Raw genomic sequence first — 27,246 nt, 5'->3', positions numbered from 1 at the left:
GGATCGCTCGGAAACTGGAAGCAGGGCAAGCTGAGGAAGGATGCCGAGGAGGAGGCGACAAGGCTTTAAAAAGCCACGGGGGAGGGGGTCGGAGGGATAGAGGATGAAATCCAAGAGCCCCCCTATAGCAGCGCCCGCCTCACGGCCTCACTGGATCTCTATATTTTAGTCTCTTCGGGGTATTTTTACTTGTTCTGTTGATGGGACCACAGCAGCTTTGTTTATTCTTCCAACACAATATAGGCTCACGAGCACTTTAACTTAAACCACAGATTCATTGTAACAAAAAGTCTTAAACTGGGGATATGGGAGATATTTACATAGGCTAGTACGTTTGTTCTGTTGTTTCAGGCTTTACAATCACTTTTTCTTTCTTGGATCTTTCACAGTTACACGGTTCACAGTTTCCCTTCAACTCACTCTCCACCTCTAGCCAAGGCCTGGCCTCTTGGGATCGATGTGTCTAGTCTCACCCCTCGACTGGAGTCTCTCCTCTCAGCCCTTCTTGGTGTCTCAGACCCACATCCACTCCCTCAACCTCCTCACTAGATCTTCAGAGTAGTTTCCTGGTGTCTGTGACCATTCCGGTCTTAACTGACTCACACACACACACAGCCCTCTTGGCTGGTTTGGTCAAGCTGGCAGTCTCTGGAAGACTTCCCCGTCCCCGTCTCCAGCTTCTTCACAGGATCAGCTGTCCTCTCAGCCTCTACCAGGCCCGAACTGACCCTTTCAGTCTGTCAGACTTCACCACTGACAGACTTCTCTGACAGGCCTCCACTCTGTCAGACATCAACTGACTGAACTCCTGCCTCAGCAGTTTCTCCCCCTCAACTACTTTAATTTCCCTCCCTGAGAGCTCTGAGCACTTTGCCCCCACCCTCAGGTCACCTGACGCAGCCCTGTGCGTCTTCAGTTTATGGTTAACCCATTGCTTTCCGTCACACCCCCCTCTCAGCATCAAGGTCTGGCCAGGATCCTCAGGGAATGCTTCTAGTGAAGATGCTAAACAGCAGCGGAGCACCCAGAACTGGCCCTAAGGCTGTCTGGCACCCTAGGCAAGGCTAACTTCTGGCACTGATCAAGTCTCCGAATCACATGGGGGCACCCAATCTGGTGCCCCCAGAAGGCCAGCGCTCTAGGCGGTTGCCTAGCTGGACTAGCGGCAGGCCAGGCCCTGACAGCGCCTGCGGAGGAGGCCAAGAAACCGAAGCCTGAAGCGAGCCACTGAGGAGGAGGAAGAGGGCGGGCTTGCTGGGGTGGAGGGGCCGTGCGTTGGCTCTCGCCCGTAGGGAGGCCGTGGGCTGGGGGGGTGTTTGGAGCCGCCTGGGCTAAAGGGCGCCTCGCTTGAAAGCAGGAGGCTCTGAGGCCTCGCGCGCTCCCGGCCGTTGCCGCGCCAACCGTCGCTCCCTCCGCACCTGGGCGGGGCTGAGGAGGGGCGGAGCCTGCGCGCGCGGTCCGCCCGTTGCCGCCGCTTTCTCCGCGGCTGGGCGGGGCTTCGGGGGGGGACGGAGGAGGCAGGGGGCGTGGCCTAGGCGGTTGGCCCGGCCGTTGTTGCTCCAACTGTCACTCTCTCCCCGGCTGGGCGGGGCTTCGGGGGACGGAGGAGGAGGGTCCTGCGCGCGCGCTCTTGACGGTTGCTGCTCCAACTGTCACACCCGCCGTGGCTGGGTGGGGCTTCGGGGGACGGAGGAGGAGGGAGGGGTGGAGCCTGCGCGCGCGCCCTTGTCCGCTGCTGTCCCAACTGTCACACTCTTTGTGGCTGGGCGGAGCTTCGGAGGGAGGGGAGGGGCTTGCGCGCACGGCCTTGTCCGTGGCTGCCCCAACTGTCACGCCCACCGTGGCTGGGAGGGGCTTCAGGGGAAGGGCGGGGCTTGCGCGCGCGCCCTGGACATTGCTGCCTCAACTGTCACCCTCTGCACGGCTGGGTGGGGCTTTCACGGCCTGTCCATTGCTGCCCCAACTGTCACACCCTCCGTGGCTAGGCGGGGCTTCGGGGGAAGGCCGGGGATTGCGCGGCCTGTCCGTTGCTGCCCCAATTGTCACACTTCGTGGCTGGGAGGGGCTTCGGGGAAGGGCGGGGCTTGCGCGCGCGCCCTGGCTATTGCTGCCTCAACTGTCACCCTCTCCACGGCTGGGCGGGGCTTCGGGGGAAGGGCGGGGCTTTCACGGGCTGTCCGTTGCTGCCCCAACTGTCGCACACTCCGTGGCTGGGCGGGGCTTCGGGGGAAGGGCGGGGCTTGCGCGCGCGCCCTGGCCATTGGTGCCCCAACTGTCGCCCTCTCCACGGCTGGGCGGGGGGAAGGGCGGGGCTTTCACAGGCTATCCGTTGCTGCCCCAACTGTCACACCCTCCGTGGCTGGGCGGGGCTTCGGGGGGAGGGTATGGCGCGTGCGCCCTGTGCGTTGCTGCCCTAATCTCCGTGACTGGGCGGGACTGCGGGGGAGGCGGGGCCTGCGCTCGAGGGCAGCTTCCCGGCGTGCCGCGCGCGAGTCTGAGGCGGCGGCGATGAGGCGCGTGAAGGTGGTCTTGGGGCACCTGCAGGGCGGCGGCGGGGGGCGTCCCCGGCCCCAGGCGGCCCCGTGCCTGGCCCTCTCCTCCGCCCAAGCGCGCTCGGCTGCCGCCCCGGACGATGTGGTGGTGGTCCACGGGCGGAGGACCCCCATCGGGAAGGCCAAGCGGGGGGGCCTCAAGGTGAGACGCGTGTGGATTCGGACTCGCCTCGTTCACACCCTCCCTGAGGAAAGGGACGGGGGGGGGTCAGGAGAGGGGCTCCTTCCCATAGCTCCATACCCCCCTCGGCTGCCTTGCCTGGCAGGAAGGTAGCAGGGCGGAGAGCTTGCTGGAGAGCTGCAGGCTGAAAAAGTGAAGGGCGGGTGGGAGATGCAGAATGTGGGTAAAAGGCAACAACAACAAGAGCATTAGGCTTTGTAGAATCTGTCCGGCTCAAGTGCCGTGTTCTACTTCCAAAACTTTCTCCAGTAGAACACGGCACTTGAGCCCGAAAGATTCTACAAACCCTAATGATGTTGCCAGCCGTGAAAACCTGAAATCTTTGATAACAAGAGCGCTTCTCGTTTTCAGGATACTACACCTGATGAACTTCTGGCTGCTGTCATGACGGCCGTCCTGAAAGATCTCCAGCTGAAGGCTGAGGAGCTGGGGGATATCTGTGTGGGTGAGTGAAATGCCAGGCTTGTATGGTCCCCCCACCCCTTCTCCCATCCCCTTCGCACTAAATTGCCAAAACGGGAGTGGGGTTTTTTTTTCGTTCGGTCATTCCCACAGGCAAAGAACAAGCTGTGATCTGTTTCTCCCTCTAAATGCCAAATGTGGTTCTCTCCCCCCCCCCCGGATTTAAAACTTATCTGAAGGCTCCTTTTTAATTAAAGCAGATTAATCTCTTTATACTTAGGGAACGTCCTTCAACCTGGCGCTGGCGCACTAACAGCAAGAGTTGGACAGTTTCTAAGGTGAACTTTGCTCTTTGACTCTAGATTCTTGGCTTTGTTTTCCCTGGTCCTGAGTCCCTGTGGTGGCTGGTGCTCTTGAGTTTCCCAACTTTTATTTAAAGCTGGAGCTCTGCTCATTGGCTCCATTTCCTTTGAACTTTGTCATGCATTAGGTGGTTGAGTAGGCGGTCTACTGGTAATTAGAGATTGCTGCAGAATACGAAACAGGTGGAGGAAGAGATGGAACTTGATTCTTGAGCAAAGAACGTGTTAGGTAACCAGTAATCATTCCAAGGTGGGGTGGTAGAAGACCAAAGGGGCAATATGTACCTTATATAACTTTATATAACCATTTAGCTTTGTGCTTGTGTTTTGTCTACTTGTGAGGATGGTGTAGGACAGGGGTGGCCAAACTTGCTTAACATAAGAGCCACATAGAATAAGTGCCAGATGTTTCAGAGCTGCAAGACATGAACATCAGATTTGAGAGCCACAAAGGAAGGAAAGAAGGCCTGTGAGGTGGGTGGGGCTGAGAGAGCTCTCCCAGAAGCTGCCCATTCAAGGACAGCTCTGCCAGAGCAATGGCTGACCCAAGGCCATTCCAGCGGCTGCAACTGGAGGAGTGGGGAATCAAACCTGGTTCTCCCAGATAAGAGACCGCACACTTAACCACTATACCAAACTGGCATATGAGGACGCATGAGCTATTTTGCAGTAGCCAGTGAGCTGTTGGTAGCTTGCAGGTTACCTGTCAAAGACCCCTGGGTTGAGGCTGTCGTGACCATTTGCCCCAGATTGAATCTGGAATAGTGCACTGGGATCGCGTGACAAATGTTCCTCTGCAGGTGATGGACTATGCTGAAGGGTTATGTGCAGTTATACCTATTTAGGGCTTTAAGAGATTGATATGTGGTTTTGGTGAACTGGGTCTTTGGAGAAAGTGTGTATATTTATCCAGACCACAACTTGTGGTGAACTTAGAAAAGTTTTGAAAACGTATTGAGCCAGAATGTGATGACCAAAGAGTCATGGTCATGGTACAATCATGGTCATAATCGCCCTCATTCTGGGAGGCTAGTTCATGATGCTAAAATCCTTTCCCTTTCCTGGCAGTTATAGTAATGGCAGATCTACAGGGTTTCCTGTTTAGCCAAAGTGTGCAGTTGTATTGATTACAGCTATAAGCACGACTACTTGTTATCAATTAGCCTGTGTATCCCAGTAAGAGCATTCTTTGAACAAGACAGCCTCAGCAGAGTAAATTCCTAAAATTACCCAATTAGATCCTGAATTGTTCCCTTTTGAACAAATCTTTTTTTTTCTTTCAGTGGCATTCCAGAGACCGTTCCATTGTCTTGCGTTAACAGGCAGTGTTCATCTGGATTGCAAGCAGTGATCAATATAGCTGGTACGAGACCCATGTCTGTGCTCTATTCTGTTCCTGTACCCAAAAAGAATTGGTCACTTCAATGTTATAATGGCTTGAATCCAGCCAGTTTGGTGTAGTGGTTAAGTGTGCGGACTCTTATCTGGGAGAACCGGGTTTGATTCCCCACTCCTCCACTTGCACCTGCTGGCATGGCCTTGGGTCAGCCACAGCTCTGGCAGAGGTTGTCCTTGAAAGGGCAGCTGCTGTGAGTGCCCTCTCCAGCCCCACCTGCCTCACAGGGTGTCTATTGTGGGGGAGGAAGGGAAAGGAGATTGTGAGCCGCTCTGAGACTCTTCGGAGTGGAGGGCAGGATATAAATCTAATATAAATCCAATATCTTCAAAATCCATGTGTCCTAGGGCTGGTAATAAGTGTGGAAACTGGGCAAGACTTATCAAGTTCCAATTTATCTTTAATATGGAAATTGCTTACTTTCCTTCCATATCCACTAGCTAAGGCTCTGCATGGTTTGGAAAGCTGACGAGGTGGCAGAAGAGGGGCAGTTAGGCTGAGCTGAAATAACTAGAACTGTTGGTGAACAACCGGTAGTGATGCAAGGGACACAGGCTGTTGCACCCATACTTGAGAATGGATTTACATATGAAGCTGCCTTATACTGAATCAGACCTTTGGTCCATCAAAGTCAGTATTGTCTTTTCAGACTGGTAGCGGCTCTCCATGGTCTCAAGCTGAGGTTTTTCACACCTATTTGCCTGGACCCTTTTTGGAGATGCCGGGGATTGAACCTGGGACCTTCTGCTTCCCAAGCAGATGCTCTACCACTGAGCCACCGTCCCTCCCAAACTGCAGGCATTACTTGTACATTTCTAAGTAAATTTGCACTCATGAAGATCATCTTTTTAAAAGGCAATAATACTGCAGATTTTCAGACATCCATTGTAGGGATGGAGATTATTGTAAAATTCTGCATTTGTGGGATCCTGGTAGACAAAAGGCATTATTGTCGAAAATCTTGATCAAAACTGGTGACATGTGCAGTGGAGATCAGAAGTGTCCTAGCAGCCCAATTCTAGCCATTTATTTATGCCAACTGATGGATGGAGCTGGAAGTACTTGGGCCAACAATACATTCTATTTAGGAGAGGTAGCCAAAGAAATCAGGTCCGTAAAGAGAGATTTCTTCTTGAAAATACTCTTAGAAAAGGAATAAGCTACTTTACTTCCCAGGAAACTGAGTCCACTCTCAATGAATTGTGACCCATCGGTGGAGGAAAAATCCACTTGAGTCGATTGACAGCTCTTGCTTTGTTTTTTATTTGCAGGAGGCATCCGAAATGGGTCTTATGACATTGGCTTGGCTTGTGGGTGAGTTTGGTTTATATAGCTGGGCACGTTCCAATGCTGTGCTATTTCCTTTCCCCTTCTGCCTCATGGATAATGGTTTCTGCAGTAAGACAGTTGAACTCTCTTCTGCAAGGGACGTCACTGCTGACAGTTTGTAATACTACAAGTAGAAGGACCCGAAAGGACTCATAGGAGGCATCGCATTTCCCCCCTCTTCGCTACATCCCCTTTCCCTTTTCTGAAAGCCCCCATAATCTCTCCTCTTCTCCTACTTCCTTTTCTCCTTTGCGCTCAGCAGTCAAACCCTAACCACTACATTGCGCTGGCTTTTGTGGGATGGCTGCTGTTAAACAGTAGCGATTGGCCAGGTTTGGATGAGTCATGTCACTTAGGTGGCATCAGGTTGCCAAGTGCTTGCTTCTGTGCCATAGCTACCTACCTGAATGTATGTTTCAGAGTGGCTGATTCTGTGAGCTTTCACTGCCAAAGCAATGCTGTGCCTAAAAATCAGCAATATTACTGTAAATATGTGCTCTGTTCAACCCAGCTGCTGCACACAGCCTTTTCAATGACTTGATTTAATTTAGAGTAATCTCCATGTGCTATGAAATATGGCTTGGAAATCTCCCACTCAGTGATGTGGGGTGATGGTTGAAAGCTGTAGGACTCCTGACTTGTATTCTCTAAGCCCGAGTTTTGTTGTGCTGCAAAAGAGAAGTGTTGCTACACACACACACACACACACGTTTAGCTTGTGCCCTGGAAAAGACTTCAGTTCACTTTTTATGGCCGCGTTCCAAGCTGCTTGGCTGTAAACTTTGGCCCGTACTGTAAGTTCACTGGAGGCAAGTTTCTAATGCAGGCAAGTAATAGATCTCTTTCTGTGTAGGCTAGCAGAAGTCAGATCTGCTGGTTTTGCAGTAGCGCAGCAATGGGCAGTAAGACTGATTACTGAATATCACACAAGCCTTTTGACCCATTCAAGCCTGGGCTTTCTCTGAAGCCAACAGAAACTGCTTTTCAGAACCAGCCATCCAGAAAACCATGGCTTCCTGAATCCAGGAAAGGCCTTTGGCAAGTAGCATTGAGCTTTCTGGGTTTCTGTTCCATTGTGCATCTGTGTTTGCTCGGCATCACAAAGATGGGGTGCTGAGACATGCACTCCGTGGAATGTCGCAAGTCAGAAAATAACACAAATGGTGACTTAGAGAAACGTTTAGTTCCATCAATGCACATGATTGTTTATTGAGGACAAGAAGATGAATCCCTACCCCAAAGAGGTCTGCTTGTTTTAGATGCTGTAAAATAGGGTCTAAAGTTTTCGGAAAAGAAGAAAACTTTGGCTTTCTTAGTGCACTTGTTTCCCAGTGATCTGATCCTGTGTACAGTTGCTTGGGGAAAGCATTAATTTCAGGTGAATGCAGGGACGGCTGAGATGTAGAAAAATGCCATGCGCTGAGTCCACCCTTGATGTTCTCAAGTGGCAGGTTGAGTTAATTAGATGCATATGGAAGATTAGTGAGATTTGAGAAGGTGGTAGAAATCCTTCAAGATCTTCAAATACTGTTTTGGCAGAGAAAATTAACTCTGATTTTGTTTCATGCCCCCTTGGACAAAGTATTCAATATTTAGGCAGCGTGTTTCTCTTTCTGTCACATGATGTGTTGATTTCTTATAGCTATCTGGATCAGTGATTCTCTTCATTGTGACTTGCCGTTTGGCTCTTCCAGCAACCCATATGTGGGCACCTCCGTTAATCTAACAGAAACGCCTGCTTTCTTTTTCTTTCTTCAGAGTAGAAAGCATGTCTCTGCGCAGCGTGGGTAATCCTGGGGACGTCAGCTCCCGTATGATGGAGAATAGCAATGCCCGAGATTGCTTGATCCCAATGGGGTAAGCCTGCTTGTCTTTGGGGCCTTTGACTTACTTTCTTAGTAAGTAGATAGAAGCTTGTAAGTAATTGTTCCCAGATGGGATTCTGGTAAATGTTAAGGGGGGAATAAATGTGAAACTGTCCTGGCATTGCACCCTGATTTGCAGATTTTTTTGCTGAGTGATACGAGTTCCACAAGATTACATGAGATGGCTGTATTGAATAGAAAGAGTTAGGGCATCATGTTAGAGGTTGGGAAACCCTGTTCAGTGTGCCTGTTGCTCACACACACCTAAGCTTACCTTTGGCTAGAAAGTTGCTGACTTACTGCAAAACAGTGGAAGTTGTGGTTCTCCATTGTGGCTGGAAGATACACATAGCTCCGACTGGTTCTTCCTTTTTTTGTCTTGGAGAGGCAAAGAGCCGCTACTGTTCCCTTGGCTAATCCTTGTGCGTTGTGGTCTTCTTTTTCAGAATAACTTCCGAGAACGTGGCGGAAAGATTCGGCGTCACTCGGCAAAAGCAAGATGCCTTTGCATTGGCTTCCCAGCAAAAGTAAGCGATTGCTCTTCATTTCCCAGTCCTCCACCCCTACCCTGTCCTGTAGCAGTCTCTTCCACACAACTGTGCTTCCTCTTGTGCTCTCGCAGTGGTTGTGGTATTGCGGTTTCTGTGTATATCCTGAAAGTAACACAGCTCTGTTTGAATGCCAGTTTGTTTTTTGTTTTTTAAAAAGATGTTTTGCTGTCATTGGGTTTAGCTGAGGGGGTTATTGCTCCAAGGGGCCTTTCCAGCTAACATTATTCTTGTGGTGCACGAAGGGCATGTACGGCTCCACACAGTTCTTTCCTCTGCATCCTGGAGAGCCAGTATGGTGTAGTGGTGAAGTGTGCGGACTCTTATCTGGAAGAACCGGGTTTGATTCCCCACTCCTCCACTTGCAGCTGCTGGCATGGCCTTGGGTCAGCCATAGTGGTTAAGTGTGTGGACTCTTATCTGGGAGAGCCGGGTTTGATTCCCCACTCCTCCACTTGCACCTGCTGGAATGGCCTTGGGTCAGCCGTAGCTCTGGCAGAGGTTGTCCTTGAAAGGGCAGCTGCTATGAGAGCCCTCTCCAGCCCCACCCACCTCACAGGGTGTCTGTTTTGGGAGAGGGAGATTGTGAGCTGCTCTGAGATTCTTCAGAGTGGAGGGCGGGATATAAATCCAATATCTTCTTCTTAGAACAGGGACGGCCGGACTGCGACTCAGGAGCCAGATGTGGCTCTTTCATGCATATTGTGTGGCTCTCAAAGCCCCTTCCCGTCAGTGGGCTTGGTGAAAGCATTTGTCTCTTTAAAGCACTTCTGCAAGCCAGCCAGCAGCTTGGAGAATGTCTTTGAAGTTAAAGTTGCTTTCTTTCCATCTCTCCCATAAACATTTTCCTCCCTCCCTCCTTGTCTTGCGGCTCTCAAATATATCAGATTTAAAAAAATATCATGTCGCTCTTACATTAAGCAAGTTTGGCCACCGCTGTCTTAGAAGATGCAGTGAGCGTGTGGAGGGGGCACAGGCTTTCACCAAGTCTGCTGTTTTGTGGCTTCAATGTGTTTAGCAGACAGATACTCAGAGGGTTTAAAAAAAAAATACGTTGTGCTTCCAGAGCAGCCCGAGCCCAGCAGATGGGGTGGTTTAGAAACGAGATTGTTCCTGTAACGACCACTGTCACGAACGACCAGGGCAAGCAGGAGACGATCACAGTGCTCCAGGACGAGGGCGTCCGGCCAAGCACCACCTTGGAAGGCCTGACCAAGCTGAAGCCGGCCTTCAAGGAGGATGGCACCACCACTGCCGGTAAGAACGGACAGGGGGTGAAGGCACAGGGACATCTGGCCAAAGACAGGGCGCTTGTGCTCTCGGTCAGTGTTTCGCTTCTCAACTTCTGCAAACTGGTGATACAGGTTTGCAGACTTCTGCAAGCTGGTGATGTCAGCCTGGGTTGGTGGGAAGTTGGTGGGCGGAGACTGCAGTATTAGTCTAAAGGAACTTCAAGGCATAAAGAAGCGCTCGACAGATGAGGGCCACCCAGCGACTTCCGTGGCTTGTCATCATTCTGAATTGCCTTGAAGTACAAATTGGATAGGGGCAGTGTCATGGCTGAAGGCAGCCCCACTCTTGCAAGCTGTTAACGGTTCCCAGTTCTGCTAGAGCCTTAAGTCATAGATCACCACATGTGCAGCCACCCAGTGCTGATCGTGCAAGGTAGTCGGCCTGCCAAGGTCTGTGAATGGATTTGCACATCTGTCCTGCTGGACAGCAGCCAAACAAATCAGTTTTCTTTGCACTGCCAGTTTCCCCATGTTCTTCCGTCACCCAGCTGCAGAGACCATTGTGCAAAACCTTTTCCCACAGGTAATTCCAGCCAGGTGAGCGATGGTGCTGCTGCTGTTCTCCTGGCCAGACGCTCCAGAGCATCCCAGCTGGGCCTTCCCGTTTTGGGCGTGCTGAGGTCTTACGCCGTAGTTGGAGTTCCACCCGATGTCATGGGCATAGGGCCAGCCTATGCCATCCCGGTTGCACTGGAAAAGGCTGGTGAGACCTGGCTTAAGTGTGATGAGAATGTCCATTTTGTATTTTTTTATTTGATACCAGGGCGGGCACAGTGGTTCTGAGTTCTTAGCTAGCATCTTAATCCAGCCAAAAGGTTTCTTCTTTGGTGTAGTGTAGCCAGTTTGATGTAGTGGTTAAGTGTGTGAACTCTTATCTGGGAGAACCGGGTTTGATTCCCCACTTCTCCACTTGCAGCTCCTGGAAAGCCTTGGGTCAGCCATAGCTCTGGCAGAGGTTGTCCTTGAAAGGGCAGCTGCTGTGAGAGCCCTCTCCAGCCCCACCCACCTCACAGGGTGTCTGTTGTTTGGGAGGAAGGTAAAGGAGATTGTGAGCCGCTCTGAGACTCTTCGGAGTGGAGGGCGGGATATAAATCCAGTATCTTCATCTACCTCACAGGGTGTCTGTTGTGGGGGAGGAAGGGAAAGGTGATTATGAGCCCCTCTGAGACTCTTTGGAGTGGAGGGCGGGATATAAATCCAATATCTTCTTCTACCTCACAGGGTGTCTGTTGTGGGGGAGGAAGGGGAAGGAGATTGTGAGCCCCTCTGAGACTCTTTGGAGTGGAGGGCGGGATATAAATCCAATATCTTCTTCTACCTCACAGGGTGTCTGTTGTGGGGGAGGAAGGGAAAGGAGATTGTGAGCCCCTCTGAGACTCTTTGGAGTGGAGGGCGGGATATAAATCCAATATCTTCATCTACCTCACAGAGTGTCTGTTGTGGGGGAGGAAGGGAAAGGAGATTGTGAGCCCCTCTGAGACTCTTTGGAGTGGAGGGCGGGATATAAATCCAATATCTTCTTCTACCTCACAGGGTGTCTGTTGTGGGGGAGGAAGGGAAAGGAGATTGTGAGCCGCTCTGAGACTCTTCGGAGTGGAGGGCGGGATATAAATCCAATATCTTCTTCTACCTCACAGGGTGTCTGTTGTGGGGGAGGAAGGGAAAGGAGATTGTGAGCCGCTCTGAGACTCTTCGGAGTGGAGGGCGGGATATAAATCCAGTATCTTCATCTACCTCACAGGGTGTCTGTTGTGGGGGAGGAAGATAAAGGAGATTGTGAGCTGCTCTGAGACTCTTCAGAGTGGAGGGCGGGATATAAATCCAATATCTTCATCTACCTCACAGGGTGTCTGTTGTGGGGGAGGAAGGTAAAGGAGATTGTGAGCCGCTCTGAGACTCTTCGGAGTGGAGGGCGGGATATAAATCCAAGATCATTATCATCTTGTTCTTTCTGCGTGGCATCCTTTCTTTCTCAGCTGTTGTGACAACAGGGAGGGAACACAATAGATCTCTCCCTATCTCCTCACGCCTTCCTTGCCACCCGTAACATCATATTTGTGCCAGGATTCCCGAGACATAGTGGTACTTTCTAGGGTATCGCCCGCGTGTCCCAGCAGCATTACCAATCTGAAATCAAGTATCACAGCCTTCCAAGTATGAGAAGAGGAATGTGCTTTCAAGTGCTCTTCATATTAGGCCACGCCCCCCCCTGATGTAGCCAATCCTCCTGGAGCTTCCAGTAGGCCCTGGACTAAGAGCCCTCTAAGCTCTTGGAGGATTGGCTAAGTCAGGGGGTGTGGCCTAATATGCAGAGGAGCTCCTGCTAGAAAAAGAGCCCTGCAAGTCATAGTCGACTTGTGCAGGCCTGCAGGGGGCTCAAGGGAAGAGATGTTCCGAGAGGTGGCTGGCCATGGCTTTCATCTGTCGTTAGCGTAGGTCTCTCGAGATTTGCAGGTGTGTTTGCATTTCCCAAAGGCAGATTTGCACAAGCTACAGTTTGGTCTTGTGTGAGGAATAGCTGTGAGTAGTTCGGCATGAGCTCAGATGGCACAGCTCACTGGAGGGAGCGCCCGCTACCAATCAGTGTGTGTGGCGGGAAGAGATACGGGCAGCTGGTTCACTGCCAGGTTGTTCAGCCATGGGCAGCTGAGAAGCAAATCTGATCTGTGGTTCCTGGAACTAGCAAAACCTCCTAATGCCCATCTCTAAGCAGAAACACTTTCCTGGTTTTAAAGCGTTTCTGCTTAGCGATGGGCATTAGGAGGTTTTGCTGTGCTGTATTTCAACAGTTAACAGCCATTTCTCGTGTTTAGGGTGATTAACAAGAGAGAAATTGTGGGAGGGATTTTATGCGCCGGTTATACAAAGACTATAATCAAGCTTTAGTGAACAGTCTACAATGAATTTTGTTCAGGTATTGAATGTGTTACGATTTGTATAGCATGCTATTGAAAAAGCTCCCTGGAAAAGCTGTTGGAAAAGCTCACTGTCGTAATGTCTCTCCCTCATATGCAGGTTTGACTGTGAAAGATGTTGATATCTTTGAAATCAACGAAGCCTTTGCTAGTCAGGTGAGAGAGAAGCCTGCCCTGGTTGGGTTTTTTGGTTCTCTGCCACAGGTGCACAGTTTTCCCTTTTGAATTCTCACCGCAGAAGAACTGAGTGGGTTGAGTCTCTGACTCGGACACACACGTTCCATCCATCCAGGCCTACCGCGCACGTCTAGACAGATACAGAGCGGACACACACATATTAAACAAAGGACATGTCCTCCATGGCTTCCTTTTGAGACCTTGTCAGCAGAAGGAATGAAACATAAAATAAGTCCAGTCTGACTGCAGTGATAAAGCAGAAAGGCCGTTCAGTATCCCAAGTGGAGAGTAGCAAACAAGCCCCCTTTTTGCAGGCAGATAGCGCTTGCTTGTGCATATGTAGATGCATGCAAGCCGATGCGCTCTCTTGTTCCTTCGTTTATCACGCTGCCCCGTTCCCTCTTCTTTTGATCCTCTTTTTTATGTCCCCTTTTTCTTTCAGCAGTCTCCCTTGTTCTCCCTGTAACTGGGTAGGCCTGGTTTGGGTAAGGCTTCAGAATACTTTCCCCAGTGTAATTGCAGCGCTGTCTGGGAATCTGACCCATGCGGTGCTGCTGCTGTCAGACGAGCCTTCCTGATTCAGTTGACTTCCCTGGGCTTGCTGAGACAGGAGGGCTGGAGGCGGCAGAGCCCAGAGCATCCTGAGGGCGAAGCAGCAAGAGAGCCAGCAGCATGTTCTGTACCATAAGGACAGCTCTGGAAGGCTCTATAAAGCAGGGGTGGCCAACGGTCGCTCTCCAGATGTTTTTTGCCTACAACTCCCATCAGCGCCAGCCATTGGCCATGCTGGTTGGGGCTGATGGGAGTTGTAGGCAAAAAACATCTGGAGAGCTACCCTTGGCCACCCCTGCTATAAATCTTCTATGCTACTTAGGTTTTAAATTGTGAAACCGGAACACCCTGCGTAGTAGTCAGAAGTAAGGTCTCTGTTCAACCCAGATGTCATTTGGGACACGGGCCAAGGAAGGTGCCTGACGGTGCTCTCGATTGTGGTGTCCCTGCAGGCCGTGTACTGCGTGGAGAAGTTGGGCATCCCTCTGGAGAAGGTCAATCCTCTTGGTGGCGCCATCGCCTTGGGGCACCCCCTGGGCTGCACCGGAGCGCGGCAGGTTGTCACTCTGCTGAACGAGCTGAAGCGGAGGGGGAAGAGGTGAGTGTCGGAGGGGCTGCATCATTAAGATCGAGCGTGTGCCCATGTGGGGGATTAGAAAGTGCTTGATCCTTTGCCTGCGTTTGCAAAGGGGGCCGTGGAGGCGCTGAGCAGATTGAGAAATTGGTCTTTCTGCCGCAGGAGCTCCTTCTGGGGAGTTAAGTACTGCAAAACTCGTTTTTCTGCCAGTTCAGACTGGCAGATGAGAGGAAGCTAAGAAAGGTCTTTGTTAGTTTTAAGAACATAAGAGAAGCCATGTTGGATCAGGCCAATGGCACATCCAATCTAACACTCTGTCACCTAGTGGTCAAAAAACTCAGGTGCCATCAGGAGGTCCATCGGTGGGGCTAGGACACTAGAAGCCCTCCCACTGTGCCCCTCCAAGCGCCAAGAATACAGAGCATCACTGCCCCAGACAGAGAGTTCCAACAATACTAATAGCCACAGATGGACCTCTGCTCCATATGTTTCTCCAATCCAGTGTTCCCTCTGAGTTAGTGTGAGCTAGCTTCACAGTTTTTTAGCCTCCAGCTTATACATTTTTGATTTGGGAAAAATGGCCCCAGGGCTAATTAATTTATTCAGTAGCTCACAACTCAATGCCAATAACTCACAAAACAGAATTTTTGCTCAGAAGACTCCACAGTTTAGAGGAAGTATTGATCTCATCCCCTCTTGAAGCCATCTATGCATGTAGCTGCCCTCATCTCCTGTGGTTTCAGTGCATGCATCTGTATCCTACAGCGAGCTCTAGGTTTTTCCCCATCCTCCTTTTGTTTGAGCTGCCATTTAAGCATTAGTTTAAATGAGAAAGCAAAAAGCAATTCCAGAATGTTCTGCACCTCCTTTGGTGTCGTGGTTAAGTGCACGGACTCTTATCTGGGAGAACCAGGTTTGATTCCCCACTCCTACACTTGCAGCTGCTGGAATGGCCGTGGGTCTGCCATAGGTCTCGTGGGAGTTGTCCCCAAAAGGGCAGCTGCTGTAAGAACTCTTTCAGCCCCACCTACTTTACAGGGTGTCTGTTGTGGTGGGGCGGGGGGAGGTAAAGGAGATTGTGACCATTCTGGGACTCTGAGATTCAGAGTATAGGTTGGGATATCAATCCAATATCTTCTTCTCCTCTTGCAGAGCCTACGGGGTGGTCTCCATGTGCATTGGGACAGGCATGGGAGCTGCTGCGGTGTTTGAGTACCCAGGCAACTGACAGGCAGCGGCCTGACTCCTGGAATGGTCCCGGTGCCCTGGCTTCACGAATCCATCCAATGAAAAGATGCTAACCAACACAGCCTGTGGGCGGAGTACGTCCCACAGCACCCCTCTTGCACACTGTCTTTCTACTTTTGGTGATTCACGGCCCTGCCTGGCAGAGGCCCCGCCTCCCTCTAACTATGGGGAGAAATCAGCTAGTCCTTTGTTTCCCCCTGAAGAATCTCGGCCTGCGGACCAGAATGTGTGGGGCGCCCCATTTAAGATTGGTGATGGGCATAATGCGTTGGGGGCAGGTATTTTAAGCGCTGGGCTGCGATCTGGGGAACCCAGGTTCGAATCCCCACCTGTGCCGTGAAAGCTCGCAAGGGTGACCTTGGGCCAATCACGTGCGCTCAGCCTACCCTACCTTACAGGGTTGTGAGAGAAGAATGATGTAAGCTGCTTTGGATCCCTGTTGGGGAGAAAGGTGGGATAAAAACAAAGCCAATGAATGGGAACTTGTATCCAAGGGATATGGGAGTGCTGTTCTGGTTTCACAGTCTGATCTGCGCAAGGAGATCCCTTCCCCCTCAGGCCCTTTTGCAGAGAAATCCCTTTCCTGAGCGACTTTATGAAATCTCAGGTACAGAAAACCGTAAAACTGCTGAGGAGGAGGGTTGAGGGTTTGCTTTGCTTTGGGAAGCGGCATGCAAAGCAGCTTCTGGGTTGGAGAAAGCAGGTCAACGAATCAGAGTTGGAGAGGAGATCCTCTTGCAGATGCAGCCTGGGTTTGGTGCATCGAACACATCCCAGGATGGATGTGAGTCCCGACTCTGGACCAATGTAAAGACTTTTCTCATCTGCTAACTTTGTACCTTTGGACTAATTAATTAAATTTCAATCAGTGCAACCTCAGTCTGTTTGCCTTCTTTACAGAATTGTAAGCACTAGACATTTGCAGACAAGTTCCTATGCATTAGACCCCTGCTAGTAGCTTTTAATTTCATATCGCAAGAATATGCCGCTGTTAACCAAGCCTAACAATGAAACAAATGTTCCCCAGCTGTGGCTCTGTCTGCGTTTCTTTCTGCATAAAAATTCTTAACAGCTTAAACTATGGTGCCCTGGTTAGGAAAGAAAAGCTCCAGCAAATTCCTGGGCTCTCGGAAACCAGCTGCCGTCCCTCGCCTCGGTATGCGGAGAAGATTGAGTGGACGTGCCAAAGGAGCTCTTTTTCTCGATGGAACTTGACATGAAAATGGGCAGCCTGTCTGGTGGAGGGAAAATGGCTTCTCCATGCTCTGTCACGTGACCAAGTTCCTCAGAAGCCAATCTTCCGGCAGGCGAGCCTACTTCGAGAACGGTTTTAACCTTTGTGGTCTGTTGCCCGAAAGCAAGAGAGCGGACAGACCCTCGCCGCTTTCTGTCGACTGTTACGACTTGAGTCTTTCTTCGTACTTCTCGTCGTGGGAGCCTCTGCCTCGGATGCGCAGCTTGCAGGGCCTCTCCCCCAGCATCCCCACCACCATCACCGTCGTTTCGTAGTCTGCGTCATCTCTGAAAGGGAAGAACGTTCCGCTCAGCGGAGAGAGCAATGGCAGGTATATTATTGGTTCGATCAGTGATCCTACTGGATCAGACCAGCGGTCCATCTAATTCCACCTCTGGTCTTGCACAGTGGCCAGCCAGTTCCTCTGGAGGGCCAACAACAGGGCACAGAGGCTGAGGCCTTCCCCTGATGTTGCTCTGGGCCCTGGGATTCGGAGGTTTAGTGCTTCTGAATGTGGAGGTTCCCTTTAGTCACCATAGCTAGTAGCTGCTGATACTTTTCCTTCATGGATTTATCTAATCCCCCTTTAAAGCTGCTTATTCCATCCTCTGGCAGTGATTTCCCCATTTTGCTCACTCACTGGCTGCGTTCACACGCACTAAATAATGCACTTTCGGTCCACTTTCCGACTGGATTTTACTGTGTGAACTGGCCGGATCCAGTTGGAAAGTGGATTGAAAGCGCATTATTTAGTGTGTGCGAACGCAGCCGTTGTGTAAGGTGGTGCTTCCTTTTGTCCATCCTGAACCTACTGCCTGCCGCCTTCATTGGACGCCACTGTCTTGGGTTACTCTTTTTGAGTTTGTGGGCACCGCTGAAGTTCCAACACGGCTGGTGGGAGTGTCCACAAAATGGCTACCACGAGATGTTGAGCCAACTACAAAATGTGTATGTGTAACTCTAACAATAACACTTCAACATTTCAGGTAGCAGCTGCACTTAAGAAGGTGCCTCTGAAAATTAAGCATATTGTTTAATACAGGGGTGTCAAATGTGGCCTGGGGAACGGATCAGGCCCCCAGAGGGGCTCCTATCAGGCCTGTGAGCAACTCACTGTCATCTGCTTCTTTCTCCCTCTCTCTTGCTCCCTTCTGCATCTCATCTTGCTTTGCCAGGCTTGCTCAATCAAGCTACAGAGCAAAGCCTTTATTTTCTTCATTGGCTGACCAGCACATGAAGCAGCTTATGCACAAAAGCTCGCAATGACCAACCATGTCATGTTTCCCCCCTGGGTCTTAGGCTCAAAGCACTGACCGTGAGATTTCTGTAATGAATGTCAGTAAATCGAAAGTCGGTGTGCAGCTTACAGACACACACCTGAACAGCCTACTCAAGATTGCTACAGCACAGGCATTGCCTCTAGAGTTTGATGCAATGACGCAGAGCAAGAGGTATCAGTTATTAGAGACTGTTAAATAAAATATTGCAAGAGTGCTAACGTTAATTGGGTTTGTGTTTTTTATAAAGTTTATATATCTGCTACCTGGCATTACATTTTAGGACACGCATGGCCTGGCCTGAGCAGGTCTCATTTATGTGAGATTCAGCCCTCAGGTGAGTTTTGACACCCTCGATTTAAGAATACTGCCCACACACAAAGTGTACATATATGAGCCACTCTCTGCCTTCGTTTCCCCAGGCTTTTGACCCAGCTATCTCCTCTGCATTAGCTGGACAAAAGCCACTCCTGGCTTCTCCCCCTTTCTGAAAACACGGGGGGCACCAGGCAAGATGCAGCGAGCACCATGGTGCCCGCAAGCACCAAATTGGGAACTCCTGCTTGAGATCAGTTGTGTCCTGCCCCTCCAGAACGTGCTGGGGGACGCTCCTTTCTCAGCTTCTTATTGAGTAGGAAAGCTGTTGGACTAGTGGTGTTCTACTCGCTACAGTGGCCAGTGGTATCCTCAAACCAAGCACGTCCGGTTTCCTAACGGTAGCTCTGCTTCCCCCAAGAAAGTGAGGCAGAAAACAACTGCATCTCTTCTTCACTGCTTCCCTTCTCTTCGGAGCCTACCTGGCTGTAAAACGGACCACCAGATGAGTTTTGTTGGCGAAGCCGCCACAGTGGGCTTCCAGAATGCCATTATGTGGGGAGACAGAAAAGACCTCTGGTTCGCTGTGTCGCTCGGCATCGTCTGGAACGGGAAATTAGAAAACGCAGCGGGAGTGAAAATCTACCGTTTTCTGTTGGCGGATTCAGGCAGGTAGCCATGTTGAAGTAAGAGAATGAAGTTTAAGTCACAGAATCATAGCGTTCAAAGGGACCCCCAGGGTCATCTAGTCCAACCCCCTGCACAATGCAGGAAATTCACAAAGACCTCCCCCCTAAGTTCACAGGTTCAGCACTGCTGTCAGATGGCCATCTAGCCTCTGTTTAAAAACCTCCAAGGAAGGAGAGCCCACCACCAGAAGAGGAGGAGGAGAAAAGAAGGGAGGAAGGAGGAGGAGGAAGAAGGAAGACAATTATTATTATTTAGGAGTTTCCACTGAAAAGGAAGGACAGGAATGGTCTCTTGCTTCAAGGGAGGGGGCTATTTTGTCCCGTTTGGCGCTTAATTAATCCGTGCAGGTCCTGGTAACGAACTGCTGGGGTGGTAGGAATGTGGGAAAGATCCTTGCAGAAATCAACCCAGGGAGTAGGACTGCAAATAAAACAAGGCTGCTGGTGGTGGAAAGTGTCATCACTGCTTGACCTATGGTGACCTCACACGGCTTTCAAGACAAGGGACGAACAGAGGCGGCTTGCCTCTGTGGAGAAGCCCTGGACTTCCCTGGTGGTCTCCCCTCCAAGGACTAAGCAGGGCCCACCCTTCTTGGCTTATGAGGTCTGATGATGGGGCTAGCCTGGGCCATCTAGGTCCGACTGCCACTCATAAAGGCAAAGGCAGTCCCCAGTGCGAGCACCGAGTCGTTACTGACCCATGGGGTGATGCCACATCATGATGTTTTCTGGGCAGGCTTTTTACAGGGTGGCTTGCCATTGCCTTCCCCAGTCATCTACGCTTGACCTCCAACAAACTGGGGGCTTACAGAGGATGCCAAAATGGTGGACGCTCGACAGAGCAGCAAGAACTGGACCCGCCCGGTTTCTCTTTACCTAGCAAAGCTGCCCAGTAGCTCCTGCATCCGCTCTTGTTCATCAGAAGGACAGCTTCGCTCCTGTTTGGTTCACCAAGCAGGTTCCGAAATCGATCGAGTCTTGGGAGAGCTCGAGTAGGGGAACCGTCAGATAGGCGGTCATGGGCAGGACCTACCGGGATAGGGAACAAGGAGGGCAACCAACCGCTTTACAGGCGCCGATTCTTCAGATCCTGGCCAGGCTCTGGGCAAAAAAGCTGCCTTATTGGTCCAATGTGGAAATGCCGGCCTAGAGGGACCCCTGGTCTGATCCAGCAGAGCTCTTCTGAGGTTCTTCTCAGGGAAAGGCCTCGGCCTCTATGCCCTGCTGCTGGCCCTCCAGAGGAAATGGTTGGCCACTGTGTGAGACAGGAGGCTGGACTAGATGGACCTCATTGGTCTGATCCAGCAGGGCTCTTCTGAGGTTCTTCTCAGCCTCTCTGCCCTGCTGCTGGCCCTCCAGAGGAACTGGTTGGCCACTGTTTGAGACAGGATGCTGGCTACACGGACCACTGGTCTGATCCAGCAGGGCTCTTTTTGGGTTCTTAAGTTGTCTCTGTCTGGACTGATTTCACTGTTCCCTGTGCCCAACACAGATGGAGTGTGGGGAACGGCTGAGGGGGTAGGGAAGAGACGATGCAACTACTCCCAGGGTGTGTAGAAGACAGGGGCTTTATAAGATGCTTGCATGTATCAGGTCCCTTTAAGGGACAGCGCATAATGTTAAATCATAGGGTATGCAGAGTGGGTCATGGGGGTCACCTGCTCCTTCACTGTCTCTCCCTTCCCCCATGCTAAGAAATACAGTGGCACCAACGGTGAGCATGACTAAAGAACATCTGGGCACTACTTAAGTAGACTTTGCTAATTTGTGGGTGAGAATCCAGATATCCAGGTAGCCTTACCTGAGGCTGACACCACTAGTGCTTCGCTGTGGTTAAGGAGAATGCGGGGAATAGAAATATGGAGCAGAGCTCCATCAGTGGCTATTAGCCACTGTGTGTGTGTGTGTGTGTGTAAAAATATATATATATTTTAGGTCACTGTGTGACAGAGTGTTGGACTGGATGGGCCATTGGCCTGATCCAACGTGGCTTCTCTTATGTTCTTATGTGACACAGAGTGTTGGACTGGATGGGCCACTTGGCCTGATCCAACGTGGCTTCTCTTATGTTCTTAAGTGACACAGAGTGTTGGACTGGATGGGCCACTGGCCTGATCCAACAGGGCTTCTCTTATGTTCTTATGTGACACAGAGTGTCGGACTGGATGGGCCATTGGCCTGATCCAACGTGGCTTCTCTTATGTTCTTATGTGACACAGAGTGTTGGACTGGATGGGCCATTGGCCTGATCCAACGTGGCTTCTCTTATGTTCTTAAGTGACACAGAGTGTTGGACTGGATGGGCCACTGGCCTGATCCAACAGGGCTTCTCTTATGTTCTTATGTGACACAGAGTGTCGGACTGGATGGGCCATTGGCCTGATCCAGCATGGCTTCTCTTATGTGACACAGAGTGTTGGACTGGATGGACCATTGGCCTGATCCAACATGGCTTCTCTTATGTTCTTATGAGAACAGAAGGGGGGAGGCAGTTTTGTGCTAAAAGGAAGCCAAGAACATGCACCAGCCTTCAAATCCCCTCATGAGTGGTCCTTAAATGGAAATGCGCAAGAAAGCTGGAAAGCAACCGTGTGCCTGAGTCAGCCCAGTGCGAGAATCTAACAATCCCTTCTGAAGTCCAAAAAAAGGATTACGATGCCCCAAGTTCAATATGTTCTGATGGTTCCGGGAGCCCTACTGCCTACGTACCTGCGTTGCTTTGTTACTGTATTCAATGACCAGGTCTTGCTTAAACTCCAGGATTCTGTTTCCGTTCTCGAGCTGGAGCAGCTGAACCCCAGTTAGCATCTGGTCTTCAGGAAGATGCTGGTAGGTCAGTAACTCCAGGGTCGTGTGGAACGACACCTTCACCTGAAGGGAGACCCACAAAACTGTGTTAATGGCAGAGCGGTGCTTATAGGAAAGCTGACCTATGTAAAATCAAGCAACGCGTTTTCATTTTGAAGCTGATTTCTTTTGGTGTACAAACACAGTCACGCTCAAATGGCACAGAATCTAAAGACGACGACTGCAGATTTATACCCCGTCCTCCTCTCTGAATCAGAGACTCAGAGCGGCTTACAATCTCCTATATCTTCTCCCCCCACAACAGACACCCTGTGAGGTGGGTGGGGCTGAGAGGGCTCTCACAGCAGCTGCCCTTTCAAGGACAGGTCTGCAAGAGCCATGGCTGACCGAAGGCCATTCCAGCAGCTGCAAGCGGAGGAGTGGGTAATCAAACCCGGTCCTCCCAGATAAGAGTCCACACACTTAACTACTACATCCAAACTGGCTCTGGTCTCCAGTTCTGGCCCAGAGAGTGACCTACCAGCATATTCTCTAACCCGTAGAGTAGAAGCAGGTCGTCTTCGTTGTCCCTGTCACTGTGAGATGTTGCCGGGCTCTTTTTGGGGTCCACTCCAGACACAGAGAAGGGGGGCGTCAGAAGGAGCTTGAAGTACAGAGGAGTTTCCGTGTTGTTGGTGAGTTTCAAGTTGAGGGTGGTGGCTGAATCTGTCAAGACCTAAGAGAGAACATGGGTAGACCCGTTAGCCTCAGTTCCTCTGGTGCCTGCGGACTGCCTGGCTCTTTGAGTTGTCCCCATGTAGGCATGTTTTGGGTGGACTGAAGCTTACTGACTCTGACTTAGGTATAACTAGGCACTGAATCCTAGGAGACAGTGGCCTGTTGGAGTATGCAAGACCAAGATCGATTTCGCACTAGGGCTTGTTCCGGGCGGAGAGCCCTTTTGCCCCCGGCACTTCTCTCAGTTTTAGCACAAGCTGTCCCGGAGCTGCGAGTTGGAGCACCGCTTTTCCACGGCAAGCGAGTTCCTCTTCCAAGCGGTTTCTGCTTGCCACGGAGAGCAGCGCGCCAACTCGCAGCTCCTGGGCGGCCAGTGCAAAAACCAAGAGAAGCGCTGGAAGCAAAAGTGCTCTCCACCCGGAACAAGCCCTAGTGCGAAATCAGTCCAAATGGGGTGGCATCGCACGAAAGCAGTGTTGAGAATGGCCACCGCCACACTCGTTGGTATAAGGGGAAGCAAGTGGCTACACAGTGCAGAACAGAAAGAAAGACCAAACGACTGTGTGTAAAAATCAAAAAATGTACAAAACATCTGTGGTTATATAATTCAATGTCTATTTAACAATCAGGGATACTACATAACGTAGCGGAAAATGAATTCATTCATTAGGGAGAGATCCACTGCAGAAACAAAGGAATCCGCTCCAAATTCATATACAGAAGTTCATACAAGATATATAGTCTATGCAAATTCTTCAATAATTTCTGCGTGGAATCCAATTCCCTGAAGAGATCTGGCTCCAAAGGAAACTGAACGGCGACGACAACAAAATGTTGTTGCACTTGGATAATCAAGTTGAGGTCTGGGGACAGGGGAACGGGACACTTTATTGACCAACCGGTGCCATTTCTACAGGCTAATAATATTGTGCGAGGGGAGGAGAGAGCCGACAAAGAGAAATTTCCCTCCCTCTCCCCCAAATACTAGAAGTCAGGGACATTCAATGAAGCTGAGGGGCAGGAGGTTCAGGACGGACAAAAGGAAAGATCTATTTTACACAGAGAGTGACTGAGATGTGGAATTTGCTGCCGGCGGATGTCATGATGGTCCCAGGAATAAACAGCTTTAAAGTGGGATTAGATAGATTCACAGAGGAGAAGTCTATCAGCGTCTACTAGCCACGGTGGCTGAGGGGAACAGCCACATTCAGGGGCACTAAACCTCTGAATCCTCAAGCCAGGAGGCAACATCAGGGGAAGGCCTCGGCCTCCGTGCCGTTGTTGGCCCTACAGAGGAACTGGCTGGCCTCTGTGTGAGACGGGAGGTTGGACTAGATGGACCCTCCCTGGTCTGATCCAGCAGGGCTCTTCTGATATTCTTACGAAAGCCTCAGCCTTTATGCCCTGTGTTTGGCCTTCTAGATCAGTGGTCCCCAACCTTTTTGGCACTAGGGACCGGTTTTGTGGAAAACAATGTCTCCACGGACCAGGAGGCGGCGGGGGCGATGGTTTTGGATGATACAACTGTGCACTTTATTCCTATTAGTTTGGCGTGGTTGTGAAGTGTGCGGACTCTTATCTGGGAGAACCGGGTTTGATTCCCCACTCCTCCACTTGCAGCTGCTGGAGTGGCCTTGGGTCAGCCATAGTGGTTAAGCGGGCGGACTCTTATCTGGGAGAACCGGGTTGATTCCCCACTCCTCCACTTGCACCTGCTGGAATGGCCTTGGGTCAGCCATAGTGGTTAAGTGCGTGGACTCTTATCTGGGAGAACCGGGTTTGATTCCCCCACTCCTCCACTTGCACCTGCTGGCATGGCCTTGGGTCAGCCATAGCTCTCGCAGAGTTGTCCTTGAAAGGGCAGTTTATGGGGAGAGCCCTCTCAGCCTTACCCATCTCACAGGGTATATCTGTTGTGGGAGAGGAGGAAGGTCAAGGAGATTGTGAGCAGTTCTGAGACTCTGAGATTCATAGTGGAGGCCAGGATATAAATCCAATGTCATCGTCGTCTTATTACTACGTTGTCATATATAATGAAATAATTATATAACTCGCGGCCCTGTTGCTAACAGGTCACGGACCAGGGGTTGGGGAGCCCTGTTCTAGAGGAACCGGTTGGCCACTGTGTGAGACAGAATACTGGAGTAGGTGGACCACTGGGCTGATCTAGGAGAGCTCTTCTTCGGTTTGGGAGCCGTAATGCAGGCATGTGGACCCCAAGGAGGGGGCTGCCTTTCCCTCCTGGAATGTCCTTAAACACAACACACCAAGTCTCTGGAAAGGCTGCTGAGCTACAGGTGCGAGAGGACAGGCCCCGCATTCTGTTTCCCAGCACTGTCTTCTGCTTCCATACAAACAGGAAATGCCAAGACGCACTTACACGTTTGAAGGGCTTGTCCAAGATGAGACTGCTGGCTAGCGCGTGAAACTCCAGCCCACGCTCGTGATCCATTTCTACAGTTAACCTGCACGGGGGAGAGACCAGATTACTTAACGGGGACAACGCAGAGAATCTGAGAAGAACGGTGCCTGTGGGACACGACTGACTGCCTTTCCGTGTGATTTGGGTATGCCCCCGCTTTGGCACCGGCTCCCCCAGGCCCCGTGGCGCAGAATGGTAAAGCAGAAGTACTGCGGTACTGTGATCTGAACTCTCTGCTCACGACCTGAGTTCGATTCCGGCGGAAGCTGGGCTCAGGTAGCCGGCCCAAGGTTGCCTCAGCCTTCCATCCTTCCGAGGTCGGTCAAATGAGTCCCCAGCTTGCTGGGGGGGAAAGCGTAGATGACTGGGGAAGGCAATGGCAAACCACTCCGTCAAAAGGTCTGCCGTGAAAACGTCGTGAAGGCAACGTCACCCCAGAGTCGGAAACGACTGGTGCTTGCACGGGGGACCTTTCCTTTCCTTTCCCCCAGGGATTAGTCAGGTGGCCATCAACAAATCATGCTCACAGCCTTACGTAAAGGAGGGGGTTGCGGGGAAGATTCTCAATTCTGCATGCCACTGAGTGGGAGAAATGGAAAAACAATAGAGGAACGGTGACTGTAATTACTGGCAGAATATTCTATATATTCAATAGTGGAATCAAGCGAATACAAATGGGGAGGGACGGTGGCTCAGTGGTAGAGCATCTGCTTGGGAAGCAGAAGGTCCCAGGTTCAATCCCTGGCATCTCCAAAAAAGAGTCCAGGCAAATAGGTGTGAAAAACCTCAGCTTGAGACCCTGGAGAGCCGCTGCCAGTCTGAGAAGACAATACTGACTTTGATGGACCGAGGGTCTGATTCAGTATAAGGCAGCTTCATATGTTCAAATGACTTTGGCGAAACAGCAATCAAACATTCACACGGCGTAGGGCGCAGGCTAGTTAACGCGTGTAGCAAACAACCACTTGGCTCATGATTTATGTGGCAGAATTTAAGTGAGGAGACTCGACGATTCATGTATACATCCATTTTGTTCACTCAGAAGAGCCTGACTGTTCGGAACTTTGGTTCTCTCCCATGACCCTCTGCGGCACAGATGTAGTGCATTGTCTGTAAGCAAGCGACCCATGTCCTGGAAAACAGTTTATATTTTCTGTATCAATGGCACTAGCTCCAAAGCCTAAACTTTAGATCGACAGGCCCCCAGGAACTCACAACGCAGTGTTTGTCTAAGAGCTTCCTGTGACCCACTGGGATAGATAATATATGCTTGAAGACAGGCTAGGGCTTCCTACCCTCGCAGAAATTGTTTTAACTGCAGTCGAAGTTCGTGCTTTACCTGTTTGATAGGGGTTGGGTTTTGTCAGGTGCGTCAGAGACTCAGGGCTGGATTAACAATTAGGCCAAGTAGGGAATTGCCTATGGGCCCCCACACCTTTAGGGGCCCCGGGCAGGCTCCCCCCTCCCCCCATTCCCCCACTGCTTGCAGCCCTCCCAGCTTGCAAGAGCAGCCAGCGACTGAGCTGCTCTTTGCTTGACTTGCCTGGCGTGGCAAGTTTGGCTCTCTCTACTTCTCCCCCCCGCCCTCGGCTTTGTTAAAGGGGCTTTTGAGAAGGTGCCTGCAGGTTATTTGCAAGGGGCCCCCCAAGATTTTGACCGCTTAGGGGCCTCCGCAGGGTTTAATCCGGCACTGCGGATGCTCATCGCAGACCTGACCGACCGTTACGTTGGCTCCTGCGGATGGGGAAAGGTGTGGTTTTATTGCTGTCGTGATGGGTCTCCAGTCAAACCAACCAAGGATAGCCTTTATAAAATACCTGGCACAACGTTTAGGGATTGAATTGTGAATGAATGCTGTGTGCCGTATACTAGATTCTTATATATTTGGGAGGTTTTTGCATGACGGTTTTAATGTTAATAAATGATTTTAACCTTGGAATAAATTTCTCTCTCTCTCTCCCCAGTTTGGTGTAGTTGTTAAGTGTGCAGACTCTTCTCTGGAGAACCAGGTTTGATTCCCCACTCCTCCACTTGGAGCCGCTGGAATGGCCTTGGGTTAGCCAGAGAGAGAGAGCTCTCTCAGCCCCACCCACCTCACAGGTTGTCTATTGTGGGGGGAGGAAGGTAAAACCTATCAAGTCTGTGAAACCAGGCTGTCTGTTGTGGGGAGGAAGGTAAAGGAGATTATAAGCTGCTCTGACACTCCTTTGGGTAATAAAGAGCAGGGTACAAATACAATTTCTTTTCTAAAAAAAAAAGAAGGGAGGAGCCAGTTTTCTGTAGTGGTTAAGTGTGCGGACTCTTATCTGGGAGAACCGGGTTTGATTCCCAACTCCTCCACTTGCAGCTGCTGGAATGGCCTTGGGTCAGCCATGGCTCTTGCAGACC

At 50.9% G+C, this 27,246-nt stretch overlaps 2 protein-coding genes across 2 annotated transcripts in view; one reads left to right on the top strand and one right to left on the bottom strand.

Annotated features, from left to right (window-relative positions):
* The first annotated feature begins 2,492 nt into the window (after positions 1-2,492).
* Positions 2,493-16,270, top strand: ACAA1 (acetyl-CoA acyltransferase 1). The gene is made up of 12 exons (XM_060247981.1): positions 2,493-2,694; positions 3,085-3,178; positions 3,416-3,473; positions 4,781-4,860; positions 6,165-6,207; positions 7,981-8,079; positions 8,534-8,614; positions 9,702-9,892; positions 10,451-10,630; positions 12,943-12,998; positions 14,024-14,169; positions 15,301-16,270. Exons 1-12 carry the CDS (start codon positions 2,509-2,511, stop codon positions 15,374-15,376), a joined length of 1,290 nt encoding a protein of 429 aa, XP_060103964.1. The 5' UTR covers positions 2,493-2,508; the 3' UTR covers positions 15,377-16,270.
* A 73-nt stretch (positions 16,271-16,343) lies between these two features.
* The window catches only part of DLEC1 (DLEC1 cilia and flagella associated protein), a 97,243-nt gene continuing 86,340 nt past the window's right edge, over positions 16,344-27,246 (bottom strand). The window contains 7 exon segments of the mRNA XM_060247984.1: positions 16,344-16,917; positions 18,705-18,825; positions 19,788-19,853; positions 19,856-19,940; positions 21,621-21,782; positions 22,240-22,434; positions 24,817-24,901. Coding sequence (XP_060103967.1) covers positions 16,794-16,917; positions 18,705-18,825; positions 19,788-19,853; positions 19,856-19,940; positions 21,621-21,782; positions 22,240-22,434; positions 24,817-24,901 — 838 coding nt within the window. The 3' untranslated portion in view covers positions 16,344-16,793.

This window comes from Heteronotia binoei, chromosome 10, assembly GCF_032191835.1.
Source record: "Heteronotia binoei isolate CCM8104 ecotype False Entrance Well chromosome 10, APGP_CSIRO_Hbin_v1, whole genome shotgun sequence".
Lineage (NCBI taxonomy): Eukaryota > Metazoa > Chordata > Lepidosauria > Squamata > Gekkonidae > Heteronotia > Heteronotia binoei.
This window is presented reverse-complemented; position numbering and strand designations above follow the sequence as displayed.

Coding starts and splice junctions, on each gene's coding strand:
- ACAA1 (XM_060247981.1), top strand. CDS start 2,509: ATGAGGCGCGTGAAGGTGGTCTTGGGGCACCTGCAGGGCGGCGGCGGG. Junction 8,080..8,533: donor GATTGCTTGATCCCAATGGG/GTAAGCCTGCTT, acceptor CTTCTTTTTCAG/AATAACTTCCGAGAACGTGG. Junction 12,999..14,023: donor ACGAAGCCTTTGCTAGTCAG/GTGAGAGAGAAG, acceptor GTGTCCCTGCAG/GCCGTGTACTGCGTGGAGAA.